The sequence below is a fragment of the Malus sylvestris genome, chromosome 15 (genome assembly GCF_916048215.2).
Source record: "Malus sylvestris chromosome 15, drMalSylv7.2, whole genome shotgun sequence".
Lineage (NCBI taxonomy): Eukaryota > Viridiplantae > Streptophyta > Magnoliopsida > Rosales > Rosaceae > Malus > Malus sylvestris.
In genome coordinates this window covers 17,240,650-17,267,302 of record NC_062274.1, presented here as the reverse complement: position 1 = coordinate 17,267,302, position 26,653 = coordinate 17,240,650, and the positions used below count along the sequence as shown (strand labels likewise).

The 26,653-nt window shown below is 40.5% G+C and overlaps 2 protein-coding genes and 1 pseudogene across 4 annotated transcripts; 2 read left to right on the top strand and 1 right to left on the bottom strand.

Annotated features, from left to right (window-relative positions):
• Positions 1-805: 805 nt before the first annotated feature.
• LOC126604026 (O-fucosyltransferase 35-like) lies at positions 806-6,315 on the top strand (annotated as a pseudogene).
• A 228-nt stretch (positions 6,316-6,543) lies between these two features.
• Positions 6,544-22,308, bottom strand: LOC126604025 (MOB kinase activator-like 1A). 2 transcript variants are annotated; one of them, XM_050271077.1, is made up of 7 exons: positions 22,150-22,308; positions 21,675-21,726; positions 7,687-7,795; positions 7,460-7,553; positions 7,183-7,316; positions 6,933-7,096; positions 6,544-6,821 (listed from the first exon to the last, which is right to left on the bottom strand). In XM_050271077.1, exons 1-7 carry the CDS (start codon positions 22,173-22,175, stop codon positions 6,747-6,749), a joined length of 654 nt encoding a protein of 217 aa, XP_050127034.1. In that variant the 5' UTR covers positions 22,176-22,308; the 3' UTR covers positions 6,544-6,746. The 2 variants fall into 2 exon arrangements, with proteins under 2 accessions (XP_050127034.1, XP_050127035.1); XM_050271078.1 differs by having other exon boundaries at positions 21,675-21,723; positions 22,150-22,301.
• Positions 11,421-13,808, top strand: LOC126604023 (uncharacterized). Of its 2 annotated transcripts, none has more exons than XM_050271073.1 (2): positions 11,421-13,007; positions 13,189-13,808. In XM_050271073.1, exon 1 carries the CDS (start codon positions 11,421-11,423, stop codon positions 12,093-12,095), a length of 675 nt encoding a protein of 224 aa, XP_050127030.1. In that variant the 3' UTR covers positions 12,096-13,007; positions 13,189-13,808. The 2 variants fall into 2 exon arrangements, with proteins under 2 accessions (XP_050127030.1, XP_050127031.1); XM_050271074.1 differs by having other exon boundaries at positions 13,091-13,808.
• Positions 22,309-26,653: the final 4,345 nt, after the last annotated feature.

Genomic DNA, 26,653 nt, shown 5'->3' with positions numbered 1-26,653 from the left:
TCCTTGAATAAATCACAAGTCTGATTCAAGATCAAGTGTTCACTACCCTTGAATCAAATTCCGCTCCAGATAAAAGGAGTAAATTCAGACCTTTGGATCAAGTCTAGCAGAAGGTCCTCCAGCCCAGTTCAAGAACAAGCCTGTGGAAAGTTAACAACAAGTAAAGCACATATTTCGGCAACTCTTCCTACTAAGAAACTGAAGTAGAATGATTAACGATCAACTTAAATGATTTGAAAACAGGGGGAGATACTCATCAGGGGGAGCATCCAAAACAGATCAAGGTTTTAACGAGGTAACTGATGTTGATATATGGGCATCCAAAGGGGAGTGTTGAAAATACTGGTGAGAAATGAATGCCCATACACGTCTTGGAAGATTATTCAAAGTGTGTGCAAGATGATATTCAACAATGGCATTGTTATTGTCAATGTTCATGAATGTTGACCTAGACTATGGAAACAAAATGTGTGTTTGTCAAAAGATGCGATGTAAATTTTCAAAATGTAAGAAATTGTGTGTATGGAGCCGCTCTATAAATAGAGTGCTCCAACTACAACAAACAACACACGAAAAACATACAGACAGAATCACGGAAGAGAAAAAGAGAGGAAGAAGAGAGGAGAAAAGAGAGAGTTATTTTTGTACTCTTATTTTCATATTATAATGAAAACATCAATGCTGCCCCGAGGATGTACTCCAGTCACACTGACTGTAGAGGAACCTCGTAAATTTTATGTCTTATTTATTTATTCAACTGCATCCACCATCAATTTTACAACAACATGATTATATTTCCATGGAATAATTTTTATCCTTTTTCCCTCTAGAAAAAGGAATCGTGGTGAATGTTGGATCCAAATATTCCAATCGCAATTAGTGTCACCATCGTCATTGGCTACTGCCTTACTAAACAAATCCAAATTCCACCCCGGACCCGTTTTCGATTCTCTCATCACTCATCCCACCAGGCCCGGATTTCAGGACTTTCATTGAAAGGCTGGCTGCTGCTGCTCTCTGGACAGCATTTAATGGCGATCGCAACCCAATCCAATCACCAACTGTAGCAATAAACACCACACTGATCACTACAAACGCGGCGTTCTATAGTTTTTACAGAGTTTCAGGACATGGGTCACCACCACCATATCCACAACGCCAGCGATGGCGTCTCGCAACAGCCCGAGATTCTCCGGTGCAATGACGCGCCGAGCTCACTCGTTCAAGCGCAACCCCAACGCCAGCGCCGCCGTCGCCAACACCGGCAGCTCACACAGCAACAACGGAAGTGGCAGCGGCACCAACGGCGGCAATGGCGTGTTCAGCGGCGCCGGCGAGTACGAGATTGATCTCCAGCTGAACTCGCCCAGATCTGAAATCGGCGGGAACTCGGTTCCGGGTGATGGGTTTGACTCGGTTTTGGAAAGGAAGCAGACCCACAACCATGTGAGCCAGAGAGTAGCGTGGGGGTTTCTGAGAAGGCCAATTGGATCTGCAGTGGTGGACTCGCGGTTGAGGGAGAAGAGGAAACTTGGCCATTGGATGTTCTTTGCTTTTTGTGGGGTTTGTTTGTTTCTTGGGATTCTGAAGATTTGTGCAACTGGTTGGTTTGGATCTGTTATTGAAACTGCTACGTCCAATAAGGTTGGCAAAATATAATGTTGTATAATATATGCTTGTATGTCGTAGCTATGTTGGCTAGAGCAGTTCGAATCCGCTCCCCTTAGCTTAGATTAGTTAGAATATGCTCGAATTAAAGAAGAATGGTTTTCTGTTAGTATGTTTTTTTTTATCCAGTCTGTTACTATGTTTATATGTATGTTTTTATGTGTGTGTGTGTTTGAATGAATGAGTGAGTGAATGCTTTCGAGATTGTATATGTTATGTTTGATGAGATTGTTTTTGTCAGTAAATGTGACTTGTAGTTTTCTGCTTAATACCGATACGCGAAATTTTTTCATTGTATGTGCATTTGTACTTTGTTGGATTCTTTGTTTATCTGATTGCTCTTGGATTTCATGTTCGGCTGTACCTTTTCAAATTGTCCTAATATGGGTTCTTCTAAACTTAGGATGGTTCTGACTCCATGAATCTTTTAAAACGGATGGATCAAAGCTCTCATGAATATGGATATCAGGATGGAGGAGGTCATGTTGAACAAACTATAATGATGGCGTCTGGTGTGAACCGTGTGGTTGTTGAAGAGATAAGCGCTGAAGTAAGTCTTAAAATCTTATGCATGGACTCTTAGATGTTCTCTTTCTTTTCTCTGTAGGCCTTTTCGATTATTCATTTGTGAAACTGACTCCTGGTTCAGTACACAGGTATCTGGTTCCGACCAAACAGTGAGAATTACAGTCAGTGCATTGAGTTGTCAAAAATTCACAAAAGTATGCAACGCATTCAACTATATGACTTTACTCTTCTCTCTCGCTGTCTTCCTGCCTATGTTTGTTTAGATTTTGTGAACTTGAGGTTCTCATTATCTCATGTCCTACTTCCATCTTTTGGCAGAGCTGGACGTGAAGACCAATGGTTACATTCTTATAAATGCCAATGGCGGCTTGAATCAGATGAGATTTGGGGTCTGGCTATTGTCTATTTTGATTGTTTCTACAATTTAATAATCTATTATATATTACTCTAGTCTGATGCATGGAAATTTTAGAGTGCAGATTTGTGATATGGTTGCTGTTGCTAAGATTATGAAGGCAACGCTTGTCCTACCTTCACTTGATCACACTTCCTACTGGGCTGATGAGAGGTGTGTTTGTTTCCATATAATTGTGAATGTCCCGTATAGTTATTCAGCCCTCTTCATGCTCCAGATGATACACATTCAATTTTCCCAGTGATATTCTCCAAACTAATACTTCATTTTCATATCTACTTGCAGTGGTTTTAAAGATCTGTTTGATTGGCAACTCTTCATTGAGACTCTAAGGGATGATATCCACATAGTTGAAAGGGGTGGGTTTGGTACGGTTATCGTACCAAAGCCCTTGTACCAATTACCGTACCAAACTTTCGGTTTGGTAAAATCTATTACCATTACCGTACCAAACTTTCGGTATACCGAAGTTCGGTATTGCCAAAAGTTTGGTTGGCATGGTATGGCAATGGTAATTGCTATTTTGTTTTGGGACAAAATATGTTTTTGTTTTTTTAACCCAATTCAATGGCAAAACTTTTTTTTTTTTGTACCTTTATCTCATACATTATAGATTAAATTCATCTATTATTCATCATTCACAATTTACACACATAATAATTCAAATGAAGCATCAAGATTCATCATGAAAATTAAGCTTACAATCCAAATAGAAGTTACGAACCAAAACAAATAGAAGTTAACAATCCAAATAGAAATTAAAGTTTCAAACTAAATGAAAATTGGAAGTAAACTTCAAAAATGAGAATTTATTGATTAGTTATTCAAGCTTGAGATGTCGAAGCTTTTGGAGGAGGCATTGAACTTGTAGAAGATTGAGTTTGTGTCAAGCCTACATTACAAACAAAGAAAACATATTAATTAGTAGCAAGAAGAATTAAAGTTGAAAACCATTTAATAACAAATTTACTAAAAAAATTAAAGCATATCTTTCTTGTTTTCTCTTCTTCTATTTCCTTGTAAAATTGAAGCATATCTTCCGTTGGTCCTTGTAGAAGTTTACTTCACATGCCCTAAGCCAACCATTAGTACACATTAGTGCCTCCATTATTTTAGGAGTCAAGGATACCCTAAAAGGGTTCACAACCCCCCTCCCTAGACTAAATGCATTTTCACTAGCAACAGTAGAAGTGGGGGTTACAAAGATATTTTGGCTATTTGTGAAAGAATTAGGAGCTCTTTTGTGTTTGATTTCCACAATTTTAAGAGATCAAAGTCACCAACAACAATGCTAATATAAGTAGGGTTTTATTTTCAAATTATTGGAATATTATAAATATGTGTTATATAATTATGTATTATATAAATTATAAATTATAAATTATATTGTATTTTCGGTATGGTACGGTAATACCGTGGTAATGGTATCCATTACCAATACCGTACCATGAAATTTCGGTACGGTACAATACCGTACCATTACCGATTGGTACAAAAAATTTGGCACAAAATCGGTATGGCACGGTTGACAATTCGGTTGGCATGGCAATTTGGCAAAAAAAATCCACCCTAGTTGAAACATTACCCTCTGCCTATGCTGGAATCGAGCCATTCAACAAGGCACTAATATCTTGGTCAAAGGTCAGTATCAACTTATATATCTTATGAGTAATTTTTATTACTTCATCTTTGGTGGAGGAACATAGGATAAGCCTTCATCTTTGGTAGAGGAACATAGGATAAGCAATCATTAGGGATGCAGTGTTATATTCTAAAAAGATCTAGATTTTTGGTTATTAAATTGCCATTCAATGCACAAGAGTGGCTACTCTTTAAGTGCAACGCCAACATATCTCATGTTTACCATTTTTAGACTAATTACTGTCAAATGATTAGCATTCATTTTTACAGGCTAGTTATTATAAGTCAGAGGTTCTCCCACTGTTGAAGCAGCACAAAGTAATCTATTTCACTCATACGGATTCTCGGATTGCCAATAATGACCTCCCAAGTTCCATCCAAAGGCTGAGGTGCCGTGTGAATTACAGGGCATTGAAGTATTCAGCTCCAATAGAAGAACTTGGAAAAACCTTGGTTTCTAGAATGCGGCAAAATGGAGGCCCTTATCTTGCTCTTCATTTGAGGCAAGTGTTAATAAGTTTAAACTTTAATATCAGATGGACCGTTTCACTCTCTTGGTGCTCAGGAAGTTAGTGATCTTTCAGAGATGAAATGGAGATTTATGTTAAATATTTGTATTCCTATATATAATGAATTTGCATTAGTAAAAATAGGTTTCGTTTGCTTTCTTTGATAAGTAGGGTGATTTCAGCAACTTATTGTAAACTTTTCTCCCTCTTATTAAACTGTAATTTCTTCATCAGGTATGAGAAGGATATGCTTGCGTTTACAGGCTGCAGTCATAGTTTGACTGCAGAAGAGGACGAAGAACTATGTAGAATGCGATATGAAGTCAGCCACAGAAATTAATGGGACAGAGAGAAGGTTGCTTGGGGGCTGCCCACCGACGCCAAGGGAGACTTCACTTTTGCTCAGAGGGCTTGGTTTTCCATCCAGTACCAGGATTTACTTGGTAGCTCGTGAAGCTTATGGGAACGGAAGTATGCAACATCTTGACGATGAATTCCCCAACATATTTTCCCATTCCACTCTTGCTGAAGAGGAAAAGCTGAGTCCATTCAAGAATCATCAGAACATGTTGGCTGGTATAGACTATGCTGTTGCCTTACAGAGTGATGTTTTTCTTTATACATATGACGGAAACATCAATCCAGACAGGTAAATAAATGCTGTTGCCTAAACCCTCATAGGCGCTTTGAGAACTTTAAGAAGACCATCAATCCAGACAGGTAAATACATAACCTATTTTCTTACAACTACTTTTAGCATGATTATTTTTCTTTTCTTTCGTTACATCTTCAGCATACAATAAGTGCCATTCCATTGTGGATGCAGGATGAATTTTGTAAAACTTTTCGATAAGTTTGACACTGGAAAAATCTCTTGGAACAAATTCTGTTCCAAGGTGAAAAAGCTTCACATAGACAGAGTTGGAGCTCCATATCCGAGAAAGCCTGGTGAGTTTTCGAAACCGGAGGAAAGCTTTTACGCGAATCCATATCCAGGCTGTATACGTGAAACAAGATGGAAAAAGTAGAGGCCGCTAAAAGGTTTTGCATTAAATCACCGCATGAGATCAGCTTCGTGCAAGACATCAAGGTATGTGCTGCCATTATTCAAACGAATCGGCATGAGATTGGCAATCTTAAATTTCCAACTGCAAAATAAATCAGTAGGTCATTTGACATCATTGGGGTGGAAAAACAAACCTTCAAGCAGTGTAAACTGGGACACAATGTTCTTTGCAGCCTAATTTGAGGTTCAACACAGAAGTCACGTGTGCGTTCTCCCAACGACTACTGGAAAGTAAAGATTGATACCATGAACAGAGAACCTCCTTGCCGGTGTACCACAGCAATTAGATTTACACTGATGTTTTATTCTGCACGTACTTTTTCGTTCTTTTTTCGTCCATAGCATTTTTACTGAGGAGGTAGGGGGTTCCAAAATTGATAGGGATACAAAGGGTTGATACTGAATTGAATGTACTACTTCAAGATTTCAATAGTACAAAAATGTAATTCAAAGAATATCAATTTAATTACAAGCTGCAATTTGAGGAATTATGTTCTTTTGTTAATCGTAGTATACAAATATATGATGTATTAACGACAGAACGTCGGTTAAAGAATTTCAAGAAATTTAAGGGGTGAATCTGAGTCACTTATAAGTAAACTTGAATGATATTGCCAATTACGTCCAATCATCCAAATTGATGCATGACTGGTAATTTTGAATAAACAGTTTATACGGTTGTGATTTGACGTAAGATAATTGCTTGGAACATAAAATTACAACCAGAAACAGCTTTCTTAAAATTCCCAAAAGTTAAGGAAATGGTCCTCAACAAGGAGAGGAGACGGATGGAGAAACAGAGGGTGCTAAAATAAGGCATCTCATTGCACAGATATTGCTTGGGCAAGTAGAAGCTGACAAAAATGTGCGCCCAAAAACAGAACCAAAATCCAAAAACATCAGACCAAAATTCTAGAAATCACTTAGGCTGTAGAATCGACTCAACCAGGTCCTGAAGAGGCGCAAGCTCCCCTTTTTCGATCAAGCGGAATTCCTGCGTCAAAATGTGAAAAAATGAACATCAAACAAAGAGAAGCGGAGCGAAGAACTTAAACTTACGAAAGAAAGGAGGCAGAGCTGCGTTATGTATAGGCAAAAAGCTTACCGATGTGAAGAGAACAAAGTGCTTGAAGCAAGTGTTGAGGTGAGCTTCTTCCTTCAAGCTCACAATTTTCTGGAAATGAGAATGGTAGATATGCGCGTAAACACGAAACAATCGCTTAAAAATGGTCTTGACGACATCTTGGAAATTGGATGGAAAGGGTGCTCCTGTAGCACATAACAGCAGATAAGTTGATGGAGGGAGCTTCATCAAAATTCAGGTCTAATTAGCTTCAGAAAAGTTTTCTGCTTACCCAGTCTTTGAGGAAAGATGGATTCCTCGTCGAGCTGAACTTCGATCCAGTCCATTAGATACTCGACATATTTTGGAGCAGAGACCTCAATTGGTTTCTTGATTGTAACTCCATCAGCCCATCTGTACTCATACCTGTGGAGAGCTTAACCAAACTTAGCACTTAGGAAATAAGTTCCCAAAAAAATGCTTATCGAAGGAACTGTTGTCGAATGGGGAGAAATGATCAGAGTTAACAAAATTGTAAAAATAAATTACTGGATGATCAAGAACTATACTTTGGCCCTGCAGACATTGTCGGACAAGTGACCGGCGTGCAGAACTCCGTGAGAGTTCCATATAGAAGGTTCACTTGGTTGAAAAAATCAACAGCTGTAAAAATTGAAAGAAGTTAAAATATATTGCAATAACAATTTTCCCAGTGAATTTTGTATTGATATGTAAATATGTAAACATGCACACATTAACACCATAAGAATTACGATGATCATCTTGAAGTTCTTACTGTTTACTGCCAGCCATTCGTTTATATCTTCGCCGGGAGGCAGACGAACCGCCTCCCTCAGGTTGCCACTGCCCAAGGTAGCATCAATGTGTTTCTGAAGCTGGGCACCCTGCATTTATCAAAGTGTGTGTGTGTGTGTGTGTATATATATTTCTTCCATCAGGAAAAAAAAATTCATGAAAAACCATTGAGAAATAAAAAACAAACCAACCACAGGACTAAGTAAACACGATCAGGGTTGGTTGAGGGATGTAATAACTAATAATAAGGGGTTTTTGAACATTAGTCCTTGCAAAAGATTAAAATTTAACAAAAAATCTGATGATAGATTACATATTCAATTTAATCCAGGAAAACTAATGAAAATAACTTGAAAACTTTGAGTTTTAACGATAAGGACAAAATAAAGGGTAAAATAAATAGTACCAGGTTGACTTTTTAGTGTAAAAATGTGGTTTTTCGTTATAATGAACAGTACCAGAAGCTTTTCGTTAAAGTTTCCATTTAATCCCTTGAAGTGTACTTTTGTCAAAATTTATATTAAATTTTTGTTATTTACTATGTATTTTTATTTAATCTCTCCACAGTAAATTTTAATTTTATTAATATGCACATATTTAGTTCTTTAATTATAAATGAGAAAATATTAAAAGAATTTTGTGATACAAAAATATATAAATACATAAGTGTACAGAAATGACTGCGCCGAAATATATAAAATTGACCTTTTTGTATCGAAATATTTATACACATATGATTGTATTGAAATATATTATAATGAACCTAAATGTATGTATCGAAATGTATTATATTGAATTAATGTACTCAAATATCAATACCGAAATGTATGTACCGAATATAGTATATTGAATTAATGTACATAAAAGTCAATACTCAGATGAGAGGTATTATGTTTGTTGATGCACAAAATCAGCGAAGACTTTGGTACAACAGAAAGTGTCAGGTTTTGTGACCTTCGCTTGGTTGCTTCGGTCACTAGTGAGGATAAGTACGTAAATGAATAGAGACAGAGAAGCAAACACAGGATGTACGTGGTTCACCCAGATTGGCTACGTCCACAGAGTAGAGGAGTTCTTATTAGTAGTGAAGGGCTTACACAAGTACAAAGGATCAAGCTCTCAATTTAGTGAGTTCTTGTGAATGATTTAACACAAAATGGCATTCGGCAATATTGTGGGGGAATGACCCCTATTTATAGAAAAACTTGTAGCTTTGTCACATTGACATGTGTCATGTTATGATTGGTTCTTGATGTCGACACGTGCTGCGCTCTGATTGGCTTCTAATCTTGACACGTGTCGAGTAGTGATTGGCCTCCTGGTCGGAGGGGAACTCTTCTGGGTCCTTGACAGTATAGCGTTGGCCGGTGCTCGGTAGTTTCGGGATTGGTCAAGTATGGTACAAACAGTGCTCCCCTAAGTTCCCGAGTGAGGGAAACTCCTCGGTTGGGGACTTGCAAGATCCAATCCCTTGAGTAATCACGAAACTTCTAAGTACCGAAGTGTGGTCTGATCTTCATCTGCCCTTCTCTGGAAGTACCTTTCCTCCATCCGGGAATGGTGTATTTAGCTGATGTTGACGCACAAGGTAATGTATCAATTTCACTTGAAGCTTAGTTGTAGTTTCGGGCTTAGTCAAGTGTGATACAAACCCTATAGTAGGAGTCCCCCAAGTCGCCGAGCTAGGAGATCTGCCGAAAGAGGTGACAGACAAGGTAAGCAGTCAAACTTCCAAGTAAGCAACCCAGGATCAGAGGTTTGACGTCGGCTTCCGGTTGATTGTTCTCATTCTCCTTGTCTCTCATTCAACTGCCAGGATAAGGAGAAGCAAATGGATAAGAGATGATATGAGATACTTTTGCTTTTGAAGAAGTAACTTTCCACAGGCTTATTCTTGAACTGTGCTGGAGGGTGTTCTGGTGCCCTTCAGAGTATAAGGCCGACTCAAAAATTTGAGGGTCAAAACAAGTCCATCAAATCTAGAGTACGTTCGACCTTGATGATATGGGATACTTTTGCTGTTGACGGAATAATGAATGTGGTATGGAAAGGTGTCGTGCTGTAGTGATCTGTTTCAGCTCACCGTTGAACCTTCTGCTTCAATCTTTTGCATGGCAGAAGTGGTGTGCAACCTTTGCATTTAAATGGTCATTCAGAACATTCCTTCATAGTGACTCATCCACGTTTGGCAGCTTCAGTGTAAAGAGCCAATATCTGATCAACTGTCATGAGGTATTTGCCGGTGGAATTCGTGACCTTGACAGCAGTTGAGGATGAGTACTCGAGAGCAATGCTAAGTAAGCAACCAGGCAAAGGCTCCAGGCAGTCAGTTCCAAATTGGAGGTTTGATTTCAGGTTCCGACTGACTGCTCTCTTTCTCCTTGTCCTGCAGGTGTGGACAAGGACAAAGACAAAGACAGGGAGAAAGCATGATATGGGATACTCTTGCTTTCGACCCTGATGATATGAGATACTCTTGTTCTTGGTGTGGCTTATTTGCTGAGGTATTATCGGGGGGAAATAAAGCTGAGTATTTCGAGAGGTTATGTTGAGGGTGCCTTTTCGAATGCGAGAAAGGGTTGAGCATTTTTGCAGGTTTGCCTGTCCGTTGAGGAGGGAGGTCAATGTATATAGGGATTTCCCAATAACAAGTAGTAATGCTATTCCTTTACCCTTCTTGGTCACAGCAATGTAGTGGGAGCTGTCAGCTTCACGTGTTTTAATTTTGTCAGAGCACTTTGAAAAAGTGGTATGTGGTATCTGGAAAGCTGATATTACGTGTGGAGATTACAGACAAGCTTTATCTAAGGAAATCTGGCTCTCGAAGTTCTGAGAGTTGTGCCTCTTCGGTTTTCGAACAAGCAATCCCGTCGAGGATCTGACTCTCAAGATTCGGAAAGCGGTGCTACTCCGGTTTTTGAGAAAGTAATTATGTTGGGAGTCTTTTCTCGAATGTGAGTAAAGGTTGGACGTTCTTGCCAACCTGTCTTGCCGCAAAACACGGAGGTCGACACACATAGGGACTTTCCAGTTGTCAAGCAGTGGTGCTGTTCCTTTACCCTTATGGGTAATAGTAGGGTAGCTGGAACTTCGAAATTCTCGTGCCTAAACTTTGTCAGAAATCTTTGACAAAGTTATATGTGGTACCCGAGGAGTTGATGGTGCATATGGAGAGCGGTGATTGATCAGTAAGATTCACGTGCTTTCTACTTCACCAGAAATCTTCGACAGAGTGCCCGTAATTTCCGCAAAGCTGATTGTGCATGTGACAGGTGCTGACGAGGCTGAAAAAGCAGGTGCTTCTTCGATTTCTGAGATCGGCCCTCGTGGTCTCTGAGCAGCCCAGCTTTTGAGAAAGCAAACACCTCTTCGATTTCTGAGATCGGCCCTCGTGGTCTCTGAGCAGTCCAGCTTTTGAGAAAGCAAACGCCTCTTCGATTTCTGAGATCGGCCCTCGTGGTCTCTGAGCAGTCCAGCTTTTGAGAAAGCAAACGCCTCTTCGATTTCTGAGATCGGCCCTCGTGGTCTCTGAGCAGTCCAGCTTTTGAGAAAGCAAACGCCTCTTCGATTTCTGAAGCTCCGTCGAGTGCAGATTTTTATAGAGGCTGGCATTAAGTTCCACAGCACACTTGAATCTCTACCAGTAGAAGCTCATTTCTTGCACTTCTAAGATCTTGATTTGTCTGACCTCTTCCTTCTTCAACACATTTGAAAATGTCTGGACCCTCCGACCGTCGTTTTGACTTGAACCTTGGAGAAGAGACAGCCATGCCTTCTCCAGACAACATATGGCGCCCATCCTTCATATCCCCTACTGGTCCTCTTACCGTTGGGGATTCTGTGATGAAGAATGATATGACCGCTGCAGTGGTGGCCAGGAACCTTCTCACTCCCAAAGATAACAGACTACTTTCCAAACGGTCTGATGAGTTGGCTGTTAAGGACTCTCTGGCTCTTAGTGTTCAGTGTGCAGGTTCTGTGTCTAATATGGCCCAACGCCTATTTGCTAGAACCCGCCAAGTTGAATCATTGGCTGCTGAAGTGATGAGTCTCAAACAGGAGATTAGAGGGCTCAAGCATGAGAATAAGCAGTTGCACCGGCTCGCCCATGACTATGCTACAAACATGAAGAGGAAGCTTGACCAGATGAAGGAATCTGATGGTAAGGTTTTACTTGATCATCAGCGGTTTGTGGGTTTGTTCCAAAGGCATTTATTGCCTTCGTCCTCTGGGGCTGTACCTGGTAATGAAGCTTCAAATGATGAACCTCCAATGCCTCCTCATTCTGGGGTTTTGTCAAGTACTGAGGCTCCGGATAACCACCCTCCGGTGCTTTCTCTTTCTGGGGCTCTACCGACTGCTGAGACTTCCCCTAAGCAACCTTTGTGAAGGCTCCCTTTTGTTTGTTTATTTTGACTCATGTATATGTACATATTTGTGGCTTATCGAAAATATTAATAAATAAGCTTTGCTTCATTTCAACATATTGTGTTAAATACACCAAAGCCTTCTTCATAAAGTTCTTTGAATTTTTGCTTTTGTTGAAACCTGTATTGTTGAAGCTTTGTGAGTGAAGCATGTAGTTTGAGGTAGTGTTCCCTTAATTTCCCGAGTGAGGAAAACTTCTCGGTTGGAGACTTGAAAAATCCAAGTCACTGAGTAGTCACGAACTTTTGAGTACCAAGGCGTAGTAGCATATGGTGGGAGTCCCCCAAGTCTCTAGTCGAGGGAGTTGACGAATGAGGTGTCTTGCTAATAGCCCCGGACTTTTTCTTCATAGATTTTGTTGATGAAGGTTGCTAGGCCCGAATAAGTGGAATTGCAGAAGGTGTAACCGTTGGTGCATTAACATCATAATGGAAGCATCACAATGATGGAAGCATCACAATGATGAAAGCATCATAATGATGAAAACACCATAATGATGAAACATCATAATGATGTTTCTTTGGTGGAATTGTTTTTCATTTCCCCTAACAACCGGAATTGTTTTTCAACATAACACCATCATCTGTAGGTCGAATCACAAAGTTGTCTTCATGAAAGTTGTTCGTTAATTCCTTAACTACAACATATCCAAATTGGAGAGCCATCGAAGCAGTACAACTCCAGAAATCCAGGTATGATGAGTGACTGTTTATCATTTGTCTGTCAACCCGTCAGATTTGTTGTGAGCTTTGAAACTCTATTTTCTCTTGCTCAGATCAGCATGCTTTCTTCATTGAAGTTGTTCCTCAGCTTGTGAACTACAACATATCCAAATTTGAGATCCCTCGGAGCTGTATAACTCAAGAAACTCAGGTATGATGAATGACTGGTTATTATTTTTCTGTCAACCCGTCAGATTTGTTGTGAGCTTCGAAACTCCATTTTCTCTTGTTCAGATCGGTATGCTTTCTTCATTGAAGTTGTTCCTCAGCTTGTGAACTACAACATATCCAAATTTGAGATCCCTCGGAGCTGTATAACTCAAGAAACTCAGGTATGATGAATGACTGGTTATTATTTGTCTGTCAACCCGTCAGATTTGTTGTGAGCTTCGAAACTCCATTTTCTCTTGTTCAGATCGGTATGCTTTCTTCATTGAAGTTGTTCCTCATCGACTCTTTCATAACATATCAAAAATTCAGGATGAACTAACGGTTAAATATTTCCAGATCTTCGAAACATCACAACAGCTTCGAAATCTGCAAGAAGCCGACTATCATGTTTGGAGCTTCAACACTTTAATTTCCGTCGCTCAAACAGAAATGGTTCCTTCTTGAAAGTTGTTCATATGCTCAAGAACTATAGGGTGTCCAAAATTCAGCTCCATTGGAGAAGAGCAGAGGTTGCAGAAATTTGATAGATGAAAGGAGGCGGAAGAGGGAGAGAGAGAAAAAGTCTCTTGGGTTGGATTTCTATTTTGGGGCAGATTCCAATTTTTGTAGCACCTTCATTATTGATGAATTGCTTGTACTTTTGTCCATTATGAAATTTGGGACTTTGGCTTGTTGTTGGATCTATTATAATATGTTTGGGAACATATATAAGTGAATAAATAAGAAGGAAAATTTTGGGCCCTTGTGGGTGTAAAACAAAAAATGTTTATGTTTACCCAAATGTTTTTGTACAAGTTCAAGGGCATCTTGGGTTTTGTGAACAAAATTTGTTTATTTGGAGCAAGGTTTTGTGTTGAAGCTTTGTAGGTGAAGCTTTGGTGTTGAAGCATTGTGGGTGAAGCTTTGGAGGTGAAGCTTTTCGGGTGAAGCTTGTTGGGTGAAGCTTTTTAGGTGAAGCTTTGTGGGTGAAGCTTTTTAGGTGAAGCTTTTCGGGTGAAGCTTTTTGGGTGAAGCTTTTTAGGTGAAGCTTTTCGGGTGAAGCTTTTTGGGTGAAGCTTTTTTAGGTGAAGCTTTGATGGTGAAGCTTTTTGGGTGAAGCTTTTTAGGTGAAGCTTTTTGGGTGAAGCTTTTTAGGTGAAGCTTTGATGGTGAAGCTTTTTGGGTGAAGCTTTTTAGGTGAAGCTTTGTGGGTGAAGCTTTGGAGGTGAAGCTTTTCGGGTGAAGCTTTTTGGATGAAGTTGTTTTTTTTTTTTTTTTTTTTTTTTTTTTTTTTTTTTTTTTGGCGCTTGACACGGTCTTCATTTGCTTGTTTTGTAGTGACTGTGGAAGACAGATTGCTTTCTGATTGAGAAGGGTTCCGGCATCGCTTGCTATGAATGTAAAAGAGTGAGGGCTGAGTTGGCTAAATTACCTCTTTATTGAATTCATTGCCAAATGGCCTTCATTACATAGGATGCCGAACGGCTATAGCTCAACACTTGTACATCGTGAGTCTATTTGTAGTAGTACTTCAAGTGATCAGCGTTCCATGGATGGCCAAGGGTCTTGCCATCGGAGCTTCTAAGTGTGTAAGAGCCAGGGCGACTGATGCCAATGACTTCATACGGTCCATCCCAGTTTGGACTAAGTGTGCCTTCACTCGGGACTCTGTCGCAGAGTAATCTTTTCTTTAAGACCCAGTCTCCTATTTTGAAAGAACGAGGCTTGACCCTAGAGTCATAATAGTTGGAGATGCGCTGCTTGTAGGCGACATTCCTCAAGTGAGCTTGGTTTCTGTGTTCCTCGACTAAATCCAAGTTGAGGGTGAGTTGTTTGTCATTTTCACTTTGAATGTAGTTCTGGACTCGGAATGTTGCTTGCTCGAGCTCAACAGGGACAACCGCCTCTGTGCCAAAGGCAAGTGAGAATGGAGTTTCTCCTGTTGAAGTCCGATATGAAGTGCGATATGACCAAAGAACTTGGGGTACAAATTCTGGCCAACAGCCTTTAGCTTTGTCCAAGCTGGTTTTCAAAGTGCGCTTGATTATTTTGTTGATGGCCTCAACTTGTCCATTAGACTGGGGATGAGCTGGAGAGGCAAAGCATAAGTTGATGTTGAACTTAGAGCAGAACAACCTGAACTTCTTGTTGTCAAACTGTCGCCCATTGTCAGTGACTATCGCATTGGGAATGCCGAATCTACAAAGGATGTTCTTCCACACGAAGTCCTCTATCTTTGCCTCAGTAATGGTTGCCAAGGGTTCTACTTCGGCCCACTTTGTGAAGTAGTCCACTGCAACGACTGCGTAACAGACTTTGCCCTTCCCTGCCGGCATTGGGCCGATCAAATCAAGTCCCCACTGGGCGAAGGGCCAAGGGCTGATCATAGGAGTAAGAGGCTCTGGAGGGGAATGAGGAATAGTTGCATATCGTTGACATTTGTCACATGAGCGGGATACTTTGATGGCATCCTGGTGGAGTGTTGGCCAGTAATATCCTTGGCGAAAAGTCTTGTGTGCTAGGGACCGAGATCCAGCATGATCTCCACAGACTCCCTCATGTATTTCCCGAAGGACGATTTCCGCCTCGGCAGGCGTAAGACACCTTAAGTATGGCAGGCTAAAACCTCGCTTATAGAGTTGATCATTGATGATCAGGTAGCGGGTAGACTTGTATCGAATTTGCTTAGCCTGGACTTTATCATTTGGGAGGGTGCCATGAGCAAGGAAATTATAGATCGGGGTGATCCAACTATCCCCCTGTTGTAAGTTGCATACTTCTGCGGCCATGGTGCTTGGTGTTGCCAACAGTTCGACATGAATTTTTCTTCCAATCTTGTCTTCCACAGCTGAGGTGAGGCGAGCCAGGGCGTCTGCATGACTGTTTGCCGCTCGAGGAACTTGGGTGATCTGGTAGTGGAAGTGCTTGAGCAAAAGTTGTGTTTGCGCAAGATATGCTGCCATGGAGCTGTCCTTAGCATCAAAGTTGTTGGTAACCTGGTTGACCACTAATTGGGAGTCACTGAAAATATCAATTTGTTTAACCCCGAGGTGTTTGGCCAAACGTAATCCTGCCAGAAGGGCTTCATACTCGGCCTCATTGTTTGATGCCTTGAATTTGAAACGAAGAGCATACTCCATTGCTACCTTGTCGGGCGTAGTCAAGACTAGTCCCGCTCCACAGCCCTGTTGGTTGGATGAGCCATCAACATACAGACTCCAAGCTGAGGTCGTTGATTCTACCTTCTGAGCTTCCGGGGGTAATGAAGCCACTGCTTCAGGTGTAGAAGCAATGTCAACCGGATATGTGAAGTCGGCAATGAAATCTGCTACTGCTTGACCTTTTTCGGCTGGTTTTGGTTGGTAGGAGATGTCAAACTCACCCAATGCTATCGCCCATTTGATCATTCGCCCAGACGTGTCAGGACTCTGGAGTATCTGTCGAAGAGGGTGATTGGTAAGCACGATGATGGCGTGTGCTTGGAAATAAGGGCGAAGTTTCCGAGCAGACATGACCAATGCTAGAGCTAATTTCTCAATGTTGGAGTATCGTGTCTCCGCATCTTGTAGGGCTTTGCTAGCGTAGTAGACAGGTCGCTCAATATTCCCATCCTTTCGAATGAGAACGGAACTTACGGCTGAAGCTGATACCGATAGGTAGATAATGAGAATGTCTCCTACCTCGGGCTTGGAGAGTAGAGGGGCTTTACTCATGTACTCCTTGAGGTTTTTGAATGCCTCGGCACATTCATCAGTCCATGTAATGTACTTCCTACTTCCCTTAAGTGCTTTAAAAAAGGGAGCACATTTGTCTGTGGCCTTAGAAATGAACCTGGTTAAGGCTGCCACCTTGCCAGTAAGGCTCTGGATGTCCTTTGAAGTTACCGGTTCCTTCATGTCGAGGATTGCTTTGATCTTCTCGGGATTAGCTTCAATGCCTCGTTGGCTAATCATGAAACCTAAGAATTTGCCAGAGCCTACGCCGAAGGCACATTTGTTGGGGTTTAACCTCATTCGATACCTCTTCAAAATAGTGAAAGTTTCAGATAGGTTGGTGATGTGTTGGTCAGCATGTTTGCTCTTGACTAACATATCATCAACGTAAACTTCCATGCTCTTCCCAATCTGCTCGGCGAACATTGAGTTGACTAGTCTCTGATAAGTCGCTCCTGCATTCTTTAGGCCGAAAGGCATGACTTTATAGCAGTATAGTCCTCTGTCGGTAGTGAAGGCTGTGTGTTCTTGATCCGAAGGGTTCATGAGGATTTGGTTGTATCCTGAGTAAGCATCCATGAAGCTCAGGAGTTCACACCCGGCCGTAGAGTCTATAAGTCTGTCAATAAGAGGAAGAGGGAAGCTATCTTTCGGACACCCTTTGTTTAGGTCGGTGTAGTCAACACACATTCTCCACAAGACCTTTTGAAGCAAAAGACTTTCTTTGGTCGGATTTTTCTTAACAAGGACCACATTTGCTACCCATGTCGGGTAATTGACTTCGCGGACAAAGCCTATGCCTTTGAGTTTTTCAACTTCTGCTTTCATTGCCTCGTATCGTTCAGCGTCATAAGATCTTCGCTTCTGTCTCACCGGCTTGATCTTGGGGTCAATACTCAAACGATGACAGATGACATCGGGAGAGATGCCTGGCATGTCCTCGTATGACCAGGCGAAGACTTCAGTGTTCTCTTTCAAAAAAGATATCAATGCTAACCGAAGGGGTGGTGACAATGTGGTGCCAATCTTCACCATGCGATCTGGATAATCTCTTGAGATAGGTACCTTCTCCAACTCTTCAGCAGGTTGGGCTTGCTGGGTGAAAGAGTCATCTCGAGGATCATCGGGTTGATTGTTGCTATCAGGAAGATCCAAGTTCGCTTCATCTAGGCTGGTCTTTGTGACTTGGTCATGTACAGACAGGGTTTCCTTGGGTCCGGGCAAGTGTTGTTGCTTAACTGAAGTGTTGTAACATGATCGTGCACTAAGCTGATCTCCTCTGATGTAGCCGTTGCCATGGGGGGTTGGAAATTTCATCAACAGCATATGCGTGGATACCATAGCCTTGAGATCATTGATGCCTGTGCGCCCAAAGATGACATTGTATGCCGTTGGGCAGTCAACCACTAGGAAGTTAGTGGTAATGGTAGCCGTGTAAGGGCCTGTACCAATAGTAAAGGGTAAATGTATGCTCCCTAAGGGTTGCACGATATCACCGGAGAAGCTTATCAGAGGAGAAATCGAGCGATCGAGCAAGTGTTCAGCTACACTGAGCGCCCTGAAAGCTTCGGCAAACATGATATTGACCGAAGCCCCTGTGTCTACGAGGATTCGTCGAACATCAAAGTTGGCTATGTGAGCCTCCACGATCAATGGGTCGTTATGAGGGTAGATGATGCCTCTTTCTTCCTCAGGGTAGAAACATATCGGATCCCAGTTAGGCTTTTGATACTTCCCTCCCCTGATGTCTTCCACGTGAAACACTTGGTGACCAGGCCTCAGAATTCGTTCACTGTTTTTCATGGCCCTATTGGAAGATTCAGATATGGGTGTGCCGCCGCTTATGGAATATATGACATTCACCTGGCGTTGGTTACGGTTATCCCTTTGAGGGTGAAGGAGGAATTGATCAATTTTTCCTTCTCGTGCCAAAGCTTCAATACGATCACGGAGGATGATACATTTCTCGCTATCATGGCCGTTATGCTCATGGTAGCAACAAAACATGCCCGCGTTATTCGGAGGCGTGTAATCTGGGTGCCTCGGCTTTGGCTTTGGTATCAGGTGAGCTATGCTGGGGTAAATGGCCGCGCATGTGGCATTCAAGGGCGTGTATGTCTCATACCTTGGGGTAGGGGGTATCTTGACGCGGGTTTGACCCACTGCATTGACTGCCTGGGGGCGAGCGTTATTGTGGCGATACCCTTGGTTATCGGGATAGTGTCCCTTACTCTTTTTACTAAAATGAGAGTGGTGAGGATGGAAATCCTTCCTCTTGCCTTGAAATTGATATGTCTGTTGATTCGGCGAAGCATTATGCAAGGCATGGGGAGGTGCCACTGCTGTTTGGAAAGTCGAGGTCTTCTCATTTAGGTGAGTCTGGCTTCCACCTCCCACCTGTTGATAAATGATGGTTGTAGGGGGTTTCTCCTGATATGTCTTTGCCTCGGCGGAGGCATGGTTATAAGCCTGCGCCATCACCTCAGAGTAAGTCTTCCAAGTATTGGCATTGATCATGTATTTAAAGAAACAATCACGTAGGCCTGCCGTGAAGGCTTTGAGGGCAGTCTTGTCGTCTGCCTCGGCACACCGGGAGTATTCATGGCTGAAGCGGCCAGCATACATACGTAATGACTCGTCTGGCTTCTGGCGGATAGTGTACAGGTCATCTGCAGAGTGCAAACGATCGGTTTGGAAAATGTGTTGGGAAACAAATAGTTTCCTCAATTCCTCAAATGAGTCTACCGTCTCAGGTGTAAGACGACAATACCAATTTAGAGCTCCGCCAGAGAGGGTGGAGGGGAAGAGAAGACATCGCTCTTCGTCGGTGTGCATCCGGTATGCCATGGTGGACTCAAAGAGGTTAAGGTGCTCAATCGGGTCCTCTTTTCCAGTATAAAGTTGCAAGCCAAGCTTTTGCTTTGTCTTTGCTTGAAGGGGGGTGTTGAGGATCCTCCTTGTAAGAGGGCCAGGCCTGGGTTGGTTCCAGTCAGGTATTTCAGCCTGACGTTCAGCCTTCAACTTGTTTACTTCCTCAAGAAGCTGTAGGACAAGGGGGTCCTGAGCGGAGTTATGTGCCACTGGAGCTTTCTTTCGTAAATCTCCATCTCCTCTTGGAATTAGGAAGGTTTGATCAAGGGCATGTGATTTTTCCCTGGACTCGATGTACTGGCTTCCAGGGTATGTCTGTCGGAACACCTCTGAGTCCCCTGTACCCTCATGTCTCTCTAGGACTTGTTGCCCCTTCCCCAAATTGGTGGCCGGCTCGGGCCGTGGCAGGGGACCGAGTCTCTCAGAAATCCTTGGGTCATTGATCTTTGAGCTTATATGGATGGAATTCTCTCGACGTTGCTTCAGGAAATCCCGACAATCGCGAAAGACGGCTTTCGATCCTTCTGCCCCTTCAGCAAAGAGGTGTCTCCCTCCACTTCTCATGGTTCGGGTCGAAGCAACTGGGTTAAGAGAAGCCTCATGTTGATTATCAAGTCGAGGGGTAATCTGTTCCCTATCAGGGATATCTATGTCGAATGCATGTGACCCTCCATGTTGGAGGGCACCCAGTTGATGGTTGACTTCCACGGGGGCAACAAGCTCGCGTGTCTGAGCTTGCCTAGCTTCGTGGAGTGTCTCGAAGAGCTTCTCATATTGCTCCTGGAGGACCTCATTCCTCATTGCTATCTTGTTGTTCTGAGCTTCCAACTCATCGACTTTAGCTTGAAGAAGAACTCGTTTTCCTTCCTTCTTTCGTTGTTTCGCACTATGTGCAAGGGGGGTGTCATTCTGTGTGCTGTGGCTTCCTTCGCTTCCCATGTTGGAGAGGGATGCCTGATCAAAAGAAAGTGTACGAATGATAGAAACCAGCTTGACACAGCTGAAGAGAGTAGGAATAAGTGTCGTTTCCCACAGACGGCGCCAAATGTTGATGCACAAAATCAGCGAAGACTTTGGTACAACAGAAAGTGTCAGGTTTTGTGACCTTCGCTTGGTTGCTTCGGTCACTAGTGAGGATAAGTACGTAAATGAATAGAGACAGAGAAGCAAACACAGGATGTACGTGGTTCACCCAGATTGGCTACGTCCACAGAGTAGAGGAGTTCTTATTAGTAGTGAAGGGCTTACACAAGTACAAAGGATCAAGCTCTCAATTTAGTGAGTTCTTGTGAATGATTTAACACAAAATGGCATTCGGCAATATTGTGGGGGAATGACCCCTATTTATAGAAAAACTTGTAGCTTTGTCACATTGACATGTGTCATGTTATGATTGGTTCTTGATGTCGACACGTGCTGCGCTCTGATTGGCTTCTAATCTTGACACGTGTCGAGTAGTGATTGGCCTCCTGGTCGGAGGGGAACTCTTCTGGGTCCTTGACAGTATAGCGTTGGCCGGTGCTCGGTAGTTTCGGGATTGGTCAAGTATGGTACAAACAATGTTTGAATCTCGTAGATAGCAAATTCGATACTAAATTAAGTTATTGTGTGGCTTAACCGAATTCCCCTCGCCTTAGTGTAAAATATATCGTTGTACTAAAAAAAAAAAACTCAAATGTGTGTACCAAAATGTACATACCGAAATGCATGTATATATTTCTATTGATGAATTAATGTACCTATATGTTTGTATCAATGGATATATCGAAATATTCAAATGTATTAATGTACCTAAATGAAGAACATAAAAAATTGTTATCGGACTATATATTATAAAAAAAAATTAGTTGCCTAAATGTAGACATTAAAATATATTATGATAAATCAAATAAAATTTAAATTTAAATGTAATTAAAACATTAAAATAGGAATAAAAAGATAAATAAAACATCAAAATATAACTAATAAATGAGATGATTAAATGTACTAGAGACCAAAATTAGATTGTAATCTCACACAAGGTTATAGTCTAAAACTCATCTTTTTAAGGATTAAAATGAAATTCTCTAAACTAATAAACCAACCTTGCTACCGGATGGAGCGCTCTTTTTCGGCCGGAATGTCTTCTGGTTTCTGCTGAATTATCAAAGATGTGATTCAGGGTAGGACGAAAACATAAAAACATGTTCCGGATTCGAACAAAGAACAAAGTAACAGCTTTTATTATTGTCTCAAAGGCAATAAAACACCATGAATAAAAAAACCCTTTTGTTTTTCTGAACCAAATTTCAATGAGTAAACAGATAAAATTTAAAATTTTGATTGGTGCCCATATAGCAGAAACCTCTATCAAAACAAAATATAACAGGAGCAAAAGCATGCATCAAATATGACAGAGATATCAAAATCATCACAAAACCCAAGAAAAATCTTGAGACAAAAAAAAAAAAAGTTTTGTTCTATAGAATTCATGATCTGAATGTAAAATAAATAAATAAATAAAACAGATTAGTTTTTGAATATATTGGATTTAAAACGTTGGGATCATTAGGAACAAACCTGCTTCCCAGGCCAAAGAGACTCATGGTTCTTCTCTCTCTGTCTCGTCCCTCTCTCTTTCTCTCTCTAACTCTGCAGAATCCAAGGCGATAATAGAGGGACAATTCTAGAGGAAAGAAAGAAGGAATATATATACAGAAACACACTATATATGAACAGCATATTTATCTGTCTATATATACACTCTCTCTCTCTCTCTCTCTCTCTCTCTCTCTTCCTGCTTGACCTTGGTATGCCAGTCTGTCATTTACAACTCAGACTTAGAGAAAGGGGTTGTCTTCCTTTCTTTTCCATTTGATTGCCACCCTGCTAACCTGGCTCAGTCTCCTTATTTCTTTCTCATTTACTCTAAAATTTTATATTTATGTGGAAATGTTTAATACAACACGGGAAATAATGTCCGTACATTTTTTTTCTTTTTCTCCAAATCATGTTTATTTTTTACTTCTGCATTGAATAATAAAAAAAAATTAAAAAATGTAAATGTCACAGCCCGTTCCGAAATACTTTTATCGAAGGTGTGAAAAGACTAGAATGCCCTTGGGCGTTGAGATGAGTCGTATGTGACATGGTTTTAGAAGTGGACCAATAAAATTATTTTCCTAAGTTTTTGGGGCCAATGAGAACTAAACCTTGGTTAGTTGTGATTGGTGTGTAGATTGGACCATACGCACATCCACATTACTTTATCTCTCTCTTCCCTCCCATGTTCTCTCTCTATCTCTCGGACTCTCCCTCTCTCCTTCTTCTTGTACGGACAAACACCAAGGACCTCTCAAACCCATTGATCGAGGCAGAAAATAGTACCATTGTGTTCGTGAAGCCCAGAGGAGTCGATTGGTACCCATTTCAGGTAAGGATACCTTCGAAAACCCTAGTTTTTCATAACCCCCGATTTGTGCATTGTTCATGTACACGTAATTATGGATGTTTTTGGGAATTTGAAGCTTGTAGGAAGCTTAGTGAGGTCCCAAGGAAGCTCGGAGTGCTTCGTTTGAAGGTTTTGGACGTCGGGATTGTGTGGATGAAGTTTGGCCGGTTTTCTTAGAATTCTCCGGTGAGATTCCGTGACTTTTAGAACTTTAAATTAGTATGATTGTGTTCTACAGTTAAGAGCTTCATTTTGGTATAAAATACGTGAAAAATGGTGCAAAAACGAGTGAGAAATGGGCAGTTGCAGGTCTGCCTAGAATCCGGCGCCAGTGACACAGTTCCGGTGTCTGGAGGTTGAAGACGATGCGCGTGGGCCGCGCGTGAGACCGTGCCCTCCCCGGCGCGTGAGGGCGCGTGAGTCATAGAAATTTGTTTCTAAAAATATCACAATGTTCGTGAGGTTGTGTAGATCACTGTGGTATATTCATATACCCAAATTGAGCAATGTATGAGAAGTTATTAGCTAGTTTTGTATATGTGCTTTAAAATAACGTTTTTATAGTTAATTCGCATATAGGTGAGACTTATTCCGAGGACGAGCGTATCCACGGGCGACTCGGGGGCTACGACCCTTCGACATACCAGTGAGTGGACATTTGTTTTCAGTATATATATTTATATACTTGATATAGTTCCCAGAAATGCATTTTTAGTAAAGTATGCTTTGGAATAACATGCCAATTGCTTTTATATTCTGAATATGCATTTCATGGTTGCATATATATATAAATGTGGTGCTGTGGAGGCACATGTAAGTTCAAGTAAATTATGTTTGGTTATATGAATCATCGATGATATGATATGTGATTGAATAATGTTGAGCTCATAAAACTGCACCTAGGGTGATTGTGATTTAGCTAGAGATGTGAAGTATAGGCCTGTTTATTTACGTCACCTCCCACATTATATGCTCATATTGGATCCAACTTAAGTACACAGTCTTGTCGTATAAACTTTATTTATGGTTCCGACTCGTAGGTAACTAGCGATTTATCGCCCAGCTATTATGAGAGAATAAAATTGAGCATAATTATATTTCACCCAATCTTGTCGTACATACCCTTTTTAGTGGTTCCGACTTATGTGCAGTATATTGTCGTATACGTCATTGTAGTGACTCCGGCTAGATTGACTTTTGAGCTATGAATTCAGTCGTACAAACCACCTCAGGGGTTCCGGCTAACATATCTTATTTCTATGAAATCATTCTTACCTGGATTGTTTACTTTGTTATATTTTGGCATGTCATACATATGAATATGATTATGTGAAACATGAACTGAATTGATATGATTTCAGATATATATATATATATATGTATGTATATGTATATGCTTATATCTTGATTCTGGGAAAATTATACATGTTTTACAGCGAGGGGTTAGTATATTTATAAATGAAATGATTTTGTAAAACATTTGTTTTTGCCCACTCACGTTTTCTGTTTTCCGTCCCTCTAGGTTCTAAGTAAGCTTGCTGTTGGTGGCTCGAGATCGTCGGCAGTTCTGACCTATTTGATTAATAGTAGGACATTCATGGTACTGTGTAACTAGTACTTGTCCTACTGGACTGCACCTATACTTTTTATGCTCTGATTAGGAGTGTTTATAGTTGTAACTAACTCCTATCACTTCCTGCTAGTAGTGCACTCCAGAAATGTGGTTTTTAATTATTCGTATAATTGCTATCTTTATCGCTTCCGCACTGTGCACATGGCTACGTCACTCTCACGTGACGGCCAGCATGCCTTGACCTCGGTCGGGGTATGTCAGTAAATATATACACAGGTGTGCAGAAAGCAAAAAAATTTATAAGAAAATCATTTTCATGTTTACTATATAACACAAGCCAAAAAGAGTAATAATCTGTCTACTGGCCAAAATAAGAAAGATGAAAAAGTTATGAGTCCGCTGAGGTGGCAATTTGATAACTAAAGATAGACACCTGAAAATTTATGTGTTTGGGTGTAACCGTACGATTATATCAATTGATGATTCGAGTTAATACTAAAGGTAAAGCTAAAAAGACTAAATTTATAGATAAAATTTTAGAAATTGAATGATGTGGAAGTTGAATGTTAGTTTATTATTTAAACGTTGATGAACGTGTTCCTTCATATTGGTAACATATCATTATTTAATATATAAATTTTGTTTCCAAATTTAGTTTTATTAACGTTACCCTCCAAAGTAAGGGACATAATCGTTTTCGATATCTTACTCATAGGTGCTTTGATTTCAATGATTGGGAATTTAGCATAATTAAAGAGGATCATCCTTGGTGATTGGTGTTTAGATAGGATTCATTAGAAAAAGAAACAAAGATATAAAGATAAAGAACCAGATTCAGCATCAGCATCTACTTTGAGAGATTTTTTATTTTTTATTTTTTGAAGACAGAAATTCGAACTTGTATGCAACACAGCTTAACTAATTACACTAATTCATGTATGCGGAGTTAGGGATTATGTTGTATAGAATTTTAATGGGAGGAGTGGGACCAAAAAAGTGATAATATGATATGCATCTTAGCTGTAAGCCTACTGGCAAATATAATATGATACATATTCTGCGAATTTAATTTGTCCAATCAAGTTGAGTTGGAGATGGACCATGTCTTATAAATCAATATTGTTTATATGCATAAACTACTTAGTCTTAAATATAAATAGGATTATATTATAACTTGGGGTTGAAGCTTTGATTTCGATGTTGATCTATCATTCACCAACTCCTTCGGGTCTGTTTCGATTAGACAACGTATGTCGATTAATAACCTTAATTTTGGGATTACATTAGTGACTAATCTACCATCCAAACTGTAAGACTGTCTAGTGGTAACTCGAGAGGTCAATCAGGTTAGGAAATACAACCAATCAAGTGAGGGCGGAAAGACTTGAAACCTATGGGATTTATAGCTTTAGTTATAAACATACTGAGAAATGATAAATATACATTTTTTTATTAACTTCTCACACACTCATGTTTATTTATATTTGTTGCTTTCGTTTGATTTATTTAATCTGATAGGTAGAAATAGAGAGGGGTGTGTGAAGCTAAAGATTGTGTGTGAAAATCACATCTCATTATAATTACAATATTTGGACACAGAGAAAACTAATACACATTTTAATATATATGGACTTTAATATTGTATGTGGATTCCACCTATCTTAGAGAGTGCTAGCAAAGCAAAAGCACTCATGTGTGTCCAAATAAAATCACCTAAATATCCATCTTCCTTGATAATTAACTTCATTTTCAATTTCTTTTTACTCATATTTTAAATATCCACTCGTATTATAACACGTATAATGATATTTTAGTATCACACAAAATTAGAAGTGTTTATGCTATAACTTTGTAGATGAGGTAAATATCGACTACTACTAGAGTTGAAAGTCTACTAAAAACAAGTATCATTCCATTTCAAAAGCAAAAGAACATGAGCTTCACGAAGAAAAAGTAAAGGAGAAAGAAATTGAGGAATAGTATAACGGATTTTATGTAGTCACACTTCCCGCCATCCGGAAGCTCACTTTACCGTTATATAACAGATTTTCAAACTCTCT